Genomic DNA, 9783 nt, shown 5'->3' with positions numbered 1-9783 from the left:
TTCAGGCTTCCAGCATTATTAAAAGACAACTCCTGGACAAGGTGTGATGACACATAGCAGAGACGTGTCTCATTTTTTGGCTCTACTGGTGACAGTCTGTTGGTCCACCATTTTGGTCGGGATTAAAATATCTCAACAACTTTTGGATGGATTGCCATGAACAGGAGCTTCCACTTATCCAGTTAAATAACTCAACATTTACTAGATTGATCTAGGAATTTGTTTTTTAACCAAATACCAGCGAAACTAATCGTATTCCCTTGTCCCCAGAAATGAAGGATTTAAGTGATCCGCATTTTGAGTTAACGTTCCATGATCACTTTAATCATTTTAATAATGATTTTCTTTCCAGGAAATCCCTGTGTATTTACATAGGGCTGATTATTTGGGGATTTTATTTTCAAGAAGGATTTCAGTCATTTTATTATTTAAAAAAACCAAGGGAAAAATCCATTTTTAAAAGCACCATTTGAAACACAGTCTCTGTGGTCCATAATCAGCTATTAAAGCTACTACGAGTAGTTTTTAACTGGTCTAAATTGAATAATGATGCCTCTATATGACCTACGTAAACACACAAGATCATAAGCGAGAAGACTTTCTACTTCTATATAGTTATATTTAATACCTGCCACCTGATCGGATTCAGTCGGATTCTCCTTGAAATTAATTAAACGGGACGGTGGAAACACTACCACTTCTGTCCACAGGAGCCACCAGAATCAACAAAAAAGGAAAGTTCCTTGTTGCTGCTTTCATTTGCATTTTTTTCTCCCTCACATTCTATTAATAGGAGGCTACTGAGATGTCCTTATCATAGAGTTTCGCCTAATGTGAACTGTGCTGATCAGTGTTGCAGGGAACACAACGTTTTTTGGGGGATTGTGGGGATATAGCAAGAGCAGGTTTTACATTCAGGGTAGTTTAGCAGAGGTGTTACACTCAACGTGGCCTTTGCTGTGACAGTCTGTCTCTGCTATTCTTCTGTGAATGCTAATATTACATCTGTAAAGTATAATTGGACAGGGTCAGTCAATCGTGTAAAAATAATAAAAAAAAGAGTGCATTACATTTACAGCCCTTGACAACTGAATTGATATTGATATAAATAATGATAAAATGAAATAATCTTGATACAAGAGAGGCAATAGTTTCACTTTGAGATAAGGGAATTCACTTCATTTGTCAGAGAGAAAAAAAAAGAAAGTTAAAGCATAATTTAACAAAAGAAAAGACAAATATCCACTTTAATGCCTTACACCTGTGTCTTTTGTGTCAATTTTATTATGTCACTTTGGTTTGACAGATCATCTTTGAAACCAAAGGCCACACAGCTGAATCCTGCAGCTACTAGACCGTCAAAGTGTCACAGAACAAGGAGCCGAACTCCCACCTGCTTCCTCAGAGCGGTGAGTCACTCTGGATATGTGCATTAGTTAGACGCATACAAATGCAAAGGGATGTGCTCTGTCACAAGTAAGACTGTGCCTCTTTTTGTTGGCTGCTTGGCATTTCACTCCAATCCACAGTGAGGGGAGTGCAAATCGTAGTGGCGCAGCATGCAGCTGAGTGCTATTTAATTACCTGCTTTTGGAAAACCGCTGGGAATGCAACTAATTTAGGTCTTGTTTGAAGGGTAAACAAATGTGCCAGTAGATGTCTCCCATCACCCTCCCAGCAGAGGGGGGGGGGGGAAGCTGCTTCCTATCACAAATATTATAATAGCCGTCTGAGAAGCTCTTGGAGGGGATTGAAGGCGTGCAGTAATAGTGACATTGAATGGGTTTTTTTTTTACTTTGCATAACACCACAGTGAATTGATCAAGCCGGGGGTTGAGCTGATATTCAAATAGCAAGCTTTGTTCAGAAACACTTGAGTGTAAAGGCTTTGGAAACAAAAGCAGGAGAATAAAACAGGAAAGACACTTGCTTTGATACTCAGGCACAGTGTTTCAAACCTGCAGGTGTAGCAGCAAGCTGAAATGTTGCCTTTCATGCTGACAGCTATGCCAGGTTTTGAGACTTCAGGTGGTGGATGTCTAATTTTGGAGCTTGAGGAAATAAGTTATTGTTCAAATGTGGAAATTCTCCACCGGTTTTACTGTGGATAAATTAGAAGCCAAAACGTCAACATAATTGCTAAGTTCAAGCCAAGTTAAGTGTTTCAAAGCTGCACAAAGTTGATGATGAATGTGGTCTCTGTTCCATTAGTGTGACTGTTTCTGTTGTTGTTTTGTCTAAAGCAAGTTGAAGAATTTATTTCATGTCAGGTTTTCAGCATTTGTCCATTCAATACAAATGTCTGTGCTGACACATTGGCAGCTTTTATAGTGGAGTCCAGTGGGTTTTAAGTATTTTGCATGCAGGATTAGCGTTTGGGGCGTTTGGTGCACTCTGAGTGCCCCGAGTTGATAAAAGGTTTTTGTCCGTGGTGGTTTGCCTTGGTGTTCAACGTCTTCTGCTGGTTCCTGTCAAAAACCTTTTATATCGCAGTGCTGGGTTCTCTTCATTTGAAAGTGTCACTAGATCCAGTTTTCCATGACCTTCCCTCAACCTCTGAATTATTTTGTCTCTTATCCAATGACATGACAGAATATTTCTTTCTTCTTTTATTAAATCAACACTGTACTGCAATCGTGGCCCCTCCTGTTGAAGTGGATTTTGTGTACTAATGAAAATCACTTCACCGATCATTTACTAAATGACTTCAGTGACCACACATACCGTTTCCCTTTCCATTACTGTTGTTAAGTTGTAAGCTGATAACACAAATTCCCATAATGGCAGTGCCAGTCAAGTCAGCAGGAAGTTTGTTGTTGATGAAAACAAAATTGGCCAAAATGAGCTCTCAGGTGACCAGGGGAGGGCCGTAAACGTATTAAAATTGCTTTGACTAAAATTGCTGTATGTACATGTTGATGAGACCCACTGATAGCAGCTGTTCCATTAGCATTAAACTGGGTGAAGGAGCAGAGTTAAATGATGTGGAAAGGCCAACGGGCAGGGGACTAAAGTAGGGTGGTGGTTTGGAACCGACTAACCAAAAACGCCTCCATCTGATACAACTTCCAACCATATTGACCATTTGAAAGTTTTGGATAACAAGAAATTCCTTGAATCCTTAAATTTGAAACCATCTCAAATACACTCATGATATTAGCATTTTTATCCAATGCAACCATCCTAAACCCCCCCCAAAAATCCAGATTTTTCTCAAATGATATGAAAAAGTGAGCATATCTTCAGAACTGTCGTGATTTATTTTATTAGCTAAATAACATTGTCCATATTGCTACCAAACATCCTATTTTCCATCAACAGATTGGCTCCATAAATTGAAGTTTAATCAAAGTAAAACTGAAAAAAATAAATCACTAAGTAAAATGAGCGGTTTGTGCTGACTTCTGCTGCTGATTTGACAGCTGTTGGTTTTCACTTGTTGAGTGTGTGGACGGAGCTGTGCTGTGTATGTTAATGTCTTTAATTCCACTCAGTCTCTGCTTGATTTGTCATTACAAACACATTTTGCATGGTGAGTGCTGTGTAAACAATTGTGACAGAGAACGTGATCATTTTATCAACTTAACCGAGAACATTTCTAACTTGCACTTCCCACCTGCACAAAGTGGACCCGGTATTTTACAGCACTTGGCTGTATTGCCCTTCAGTGCTCCAGTCACATTTGGACAAGGATTAGGTAGTGTTTTATGTATTAATTATTTGATAGGGTTGGGTTAAGTGTTTTGTGCATTTCCGATACCTATGCAGCACATTTTTTGGATACCTTTGTTCCAGATACTTGACGTCAGAGCTAAACATTTCAGTCGGTACTGTAGAAATACTGAAGTTCAGTCCCTAGATAGGACTGAACCACTTTGAGAAGGTCTACTCATTTACTTTGGACCAACTGCAGTGATGTTACCCCTTCAGTCACTATCCCCCTCTTTCTCTTTCCTCCACACATTCATAATTTCCCTCAGTTTTTTTCCTCCTTCCCAGCAGTACTGTCCTGTATTGTTTATGTATTCTCTCTCCCAAGAGAATATGTGTGTTTAAACAGATTTTAGCATTGATGATGATAATGATGATGGTGTGTGTGTGTGTGTGTGTGTGTGTGTGTGTGTGGTGATGCCTGGGTGGTTCATTAAGGCTAACTACATCTGACAGATGTGGTGGGCTAAGGGTTGAGTTGAGTGTGAAGTCTAATTAAGTCTCAAGTCATTGGGACCAGTCCAAGTAAAGTCTGGAGTTGCTCGAGGTGGATCTAAATCAAGTTTTAAGTCATTCGAAACAAGTCTGAATCAGGTCCCAAGTCAGCTCTCAATTGAGACAAGTCTTAAGTCTGTCTCAGCATGAATCAAGTTTGTCTTAAGTTTGAGACAAGTACAAGTCATTACAAGACAATTCCAAGTTAAATCTCAAGTAATTCAAGACAGTCAGAGGAAGTTACATGTCTTTTGAGGAAAGTCTCAAGTAATTCAAGTCTCATATGAAGTCACAAGTCCTCAAGGATGAAGTCAAATTTTTCCAGATGCCGGTCATTAAAATTACAAAGCATCTGGGACCAATGCAGAGGCCTAACAATTAAATATTAAAGGTCTGTGTGGTTTTGCAAGTGGAGGGGGCTTGCCAAACTCAAATCCTTTCTGCTTTACACACAAACACACAAAGCTTTTGACAGAACACCTAAGACTTGTCAAGTCCAACTGAAATAATGACAAGGCTTGACAATGACTTGAAACTTGAACGTTTTTGCTGGTTTGATTGTGTGTAAAGGAGAAATAATTTGAGTTTTGTGTTTATAATACTGTGTGTGTGTGTGTGTGTGTGTGTGTGTGTGTGTGTGTGTGTGTGTGTGTGTGTGTGTGTGTGTGTGTGTGTGTGCATGCTGCTGATGTCTTTAACCCAGGTTAGATGTCATTTCCTCTCTTCAGGCTGGCCAAATCCTTTAACTTCCCACGCAGACACACGCACTAAAGACTAACAGACTCACTCTCGCTCTGCTTCGCATTCATCCTCTTCAAAACGCACACAGTACACACTCACACACCGTCATAGTTTGTTCATCCACATAAACAGTTCTTCACACACATTTTCTTTTAGTCACCCTCCCTCAAACACACACACACACACACACACACACACACACACACACACACACACACACACACACACACAACTTTCTGAGGAGGGAGGTGTAGGGAGGGAGAGGACAGGGGTGTTTCACAAATTACATGCAGACTTTTTGCATCAAGTGTCAGCCCCCCTGCCTCCTCTTCCTCCTCCTCCTCCTCCTCCTCCTTCCTCACTTTGCTGAACTCTTAAGTCAAACACACCCTCTGCATGAGCCATGACGGAGCGAACGCTGCCCACATGGGTTAGAAACTCTCCAGAAACGCATAGTTTTTTCAGTGGGAATATGTAACTGTTGAACGTATGGAATATGGCTCAGACCCCGACGGTAAAAACTCCACTGCGGAGATCCTTCAGCGAGCATGTGAAAGACTCCACCAACAAGGCTTGGGATGTCTTCTGGAAGGGCGTGAGGGAGAGGCGGCTGTGGGGTGAGTTGGGATATGATGTGAATGTAGATTATTCAGCTGGTTGGCAGCTTGGAAAATTGAGTTTACATAGGTTGCAGCCGCATCTTGGTAGCAGTAAAGAGTCGTTTTGTGGAACTAAGCACAAACTCATTATAAGGTTATAAGGTTGATCTTCTGGTATGGTATATGTAATTTGATATTAAAATATCAATATATATATGTATTGTGATTTCAAGTTAAAATGATCATATACTGTTTCATATGTTTGTTCTGAATCCATCATCTAAAAAACTTGGTATGCATTCACTAATTCAAGTGCAGCTCTCAAGCAGTGATGTTACTCCTGATGAGAAACAATAAAAGCATCCAGAGCAGGTACAGTTTTCCGAACTGATGCTGGAGCTGTAGACTCCTTTCGACATTTGCAGTCCAGTTGATCGTGAACTGTGGCTGACACACTGTGACAGACAGTCACCACTATGCTGCACATTGCCTTGGGGAAACATGTTTTTTTTAACAGTTTACACCTATCCTGCTGTTAAAGTTTTTTCATTAATAAAGGATTCAACCCTGTTGAGGCTTTTGGTGGATAGGGGCAAGGTCAAGACCATTTCAAAGAGTTGGTGGAAGAGTTGGTGGAAGAGTTGGTGGAGCCAGTGATTAAAAGTACAGTTTCTGCCTTGACAATTGCAGTGAAGGAATATGTCATCCAATGTAAATGTATGGCTCTTTAACATGTTTTTAATGGCACAGAGACATGAGTTGTATTAGGCTTTGGCTACACTGGTACTTATTAGGTGGATACGATTATACAAATAGAAAATAACACCAGCCTCATCTGTTAATATTTAAAAAAACTGTTATAAAAGCTGTTATAATATTCTGGTCAGCTCTTGCTTTTTTCTGTCCATCATATAGTTGCAAGGCAGCTCCACCAGCATGTGAGCTGTAGCTGTGACTGATTGTGGTTTCACGTCTCATTGAAGCAGAGTGTTTTCCAGTGTTTGTTGCACAGTGAGTGTGACTCACGTGTTGTGTTGATACTCAGGGTGCTAAACGACGTCTTAGGCTCCAAACTTCCAAGAATCCGTGACCTTCACACGGAGAACTAATAAGTCTCTCTCCATCTGACAGATCCTGAGAGGTTAGAAGGTCTCAGAGCTTCATGGCACTGAACCTCCTCAGCAGGCATCTGGCTGCGTTTCATCACTATTAACACAAAGCAGGTTTTAATACATCAGTGAGCCTGAGACACACCGAGCTGTGGTGTGTGGTGAGAAAACGGGTGTGTGGTTAAGCTGAAGCTGCAGAGAATGGGGTTTGTCTGATTTTCTTGTGGGTAGATTTGTGGTGTGTGTGTGTGTGTGTGTGTGTGTGTGTGTGTGTGTGTGTGTGTGTGTGTGTGTGTGTGTGTGTGTGTGTGTGTGTGTGTGTGTGTGTGTGTGTGTGTGAGAGAGCCTGTGGTCTTGTTAGGTGAACTGACTGGAAAGTTAATTCACTGAACTGGTTGTAATTGTTAAGGTGACCCAGAGGGCGACACTTTTCCTCCACCTTCTGCAGCAGGAGCAAGTCTCAGGTGTAAACATGAGGGAAATAAAAGGAACTGACAATAGAAACCTGTAGAGGTTTAAATGAACTGCGGTGGTAATCTAAATAATGTTTTTGCTGTACGTATTTAATTTTTTAGCTCTTTTTTGAATGGAATCATTGTAATTTGATTCAATTCACTGAGCGTTCGTGTAAAGGTAGCTTGCTATTGAGCCAGTATTGCTAGGTTGATAGGTAGCATTGTCCTGTGAAACCATCTTGCTGCTTTCTGGTGTCACATAAGGCTGGCTTTTACTGATTGATGTCATTCCTTTTGGCAGTGAAAGGTATTTTTTAAATAGTCTTAAAAAAGTATGTGTGAAAATGTCATAAATCTATTATTTCTGTCAGTTTTTTTCTTACTATTTATTGATTTGAGGCCATCAAGCACATCATTCAGTAGCTTATTACTTTCCCACTCTAATTGTCTTTTTGATTATTTTATTATATTGACTCATTTTTGTTTCTCTTTTATGGAACTTATCTGAGTTGTGGAGTTGTATTCACTGTAAAATGCAGTAAAGAGTGTCTCTTTTTGTAGCTGTAAAAGTAGCCTACAACTTTTAGATGGGTTGGGACAGAAAAGGATGAACTTTAAAGGGCAACATACACCAGCACTGTATGGCATGCCACCCCTTGTTTACTATGTAAGCTTGTACACCAGCAGTCGGTTGACAAGTGTCTGCCTGCTTGGGATACGCCGCTGTCTTATTTCCCAGTGTCGATGCTTGTCTCCAGAGACACAGCCATTATATCACATCATAGTATACTGTTGCCTTAATCATATCTCTAAAACCACGTCAGTGTGCAACCGGCCTCTTTTTAACCGTGTGTGTGCTGATTCTAGTAGGTAAACACTGAGGACCCTGACAATGTGAAATCATGTTTTGTGACTGTAAAAACCCCCCAAAATCACCCTTTCCATAAACACACACCCACACAGAGTATGGAGTATAATATGTTACTGCGGCAGGCTGCAGGACTGGTGAGGCAGGTTTTTCTAAGCTGAGAAGCTTTTAGTCACGATGCTGCAAAATTCAAAACAACTACCTTCAGGGGATTTAATGAACTTCAGTCATAAAGTGAAAAGTTTAGAGTTGAATAATCCTTCTGCTGTACATTAACGTCCAGACCCTCACTGAGTGCTGCTTAAACCTCAAGGAATAACTCTGATTCTTTGACTACTACCTGTGTGTATTTGTGTGTGCCTGTCTGTGAGTGCATGAATGAGTGTGTATGTGTGGGAACAGTATTTTCGTGTGTGTGTGTGTGTTTAATTCAGACAGCTGGTTTTGCTTTTTCTGTGAGAGCTGATACCAGGCTCCAGCTGTGTGTACACATCTCTGTGTGCGTGTGTGTGTGTGTGTGTGTGTGTGTGTGTGTGTGTGTGTGTGTGTGTGTGTGTGTGTGTGTGTGTGTGTGTGTGTGGCTTGGTTGGATTAAATCAACATATGACGTTAGAGCAGTCCTGCTCACTGATTGGCTGAGATGGATTATGTAATCCTGTGCTTCATAATCCTGTAGCACCCACACAAATTTCAAACACAGCAGAGAGAAAAACAGAGAGATGGAGTTTTTATTCACAGCAATGGTTTGGCATTTAACTGTGTGCACTTTACATACATTTATATACAGTATTAAATACCTTCCAAACAACCACTGGTTTCCAGTCATTTCAATATGCTATGAAAATCAACCATCAGTAAATCATAAATAGAGATACCATAAGCTTAAATCATTTAAGGTGAGATGTAGGTAAGAATTCAGTAATGATTGCTGAAAAACTAATATGAATATATTTCTTAATCTATATTATTATTTATTTATTTATTATTATTAATTTAAATTAATATTATTTATGAATTCCATCAAATTAAACTTAGAGTTGCTACAATAAATGACATCTAACCAGGCGTTCTACTAGCCAATCAGAACACAATCCAGTCCATCACTTGAAGTGGTCACAATATACCAGAAATTAGCCATCCAGTCAGTTAAAAGTCAGTTTAGCCATATGATCTAAAATAACTTATTAGAAATTGAAAAGGAGCACACAGGGAAATCTGTGTGAAAATTGTGTAGTTTTCCTTTAAGGCACTTATACATCAGCAGTATCATATTTTCTTCCTGAATATTTTGGTCACCTCCCGACAGCAAAACCGACAGCAAGACCTCTGATGTATACTGCGCTGGCTGTCTATGTAAGTAGTCTGTCATACATTTTTTCCAGCTGTGCCTTACAGTTGTGGGGTCGAGCAGCTGACAAAATTGACTTCCTGCAGACCATTACGGATAAGTCGTTTGAAAATGTGAGGATGTCACATTTCGCAAATCTGTGAAAATGTGTGGTTTAACTACATCTCCTATTTGGGAAAAAAAAAATAATAATCCAACACACACACCTCAGAATGGCAATGGATTGACAAGAGAGAAATCAACCCAGTCTGCACTTTATCAAAGCTGCTACTCTGGTGATAGAAGATGTTTTTTTTTTACTTCTTTTCATAACCGAACTGTGTGTGAACTGAACCGGATTTGCGTCTCTCCTGAGGAGTGACGACCGTTTTTAGCTGCGGTGTGAACACCACCCGTGAGAATGACTGCTCTAATCCTCGTTTCTGCCTCTTACTAGTCATCCTCCACTTTTCTTTCA

At 40.1% G+C, this 9783-nt stretch overlaps 1 protein-coding gene across 2 annotated transcripts in view; it reads left to right on the top strand.

Annotated features, from left to right (window-relative positions):
• The first annotated feature begins 5322 nt into the window (after positions 1-5322).
• The window catches only part of si:dkeyp-23e4.3 (rho GTPase-activating protein 7), a 100634-nt gene continuing 96173 nt past the window's right edge, over positions 5323-9783 (top strand). For both annotated transcript variants that reach the window (XM_051399906.1, XM_051399905.1), the window contains exon 1: positions 5323-5564. In XM_051399906.1, coding sequence (XP_051255866.1) covers positions 5444-5564 — 121 coding nt within the window. In that variant the 5' untranslated portion in view covers positions 5323-5443. The remainder of the gene's footprint in view (positions 5565-9783) is intronic.

This window comes from Dicentrarchus labrax, unplaced genomic scaffold, assembly GCF_905237075.1.
Source record: "Dicentrarchus labrax unplaced genomic scaffold, dlabrax2021, whole genome shotgun sequence".
In the NCBI taxonomy this organism is placed as follows: Eukaryota; Metazoa; Chordata; class Actinopteri; family Moronidae; genus Dicentrarchus; species Dicentrarchus labrax.
The sequence above is the reverse complement of the archived record's forward strand: the minus strand, read 5'-3'. Positions and strand labels throughout refer to the sequence as shown.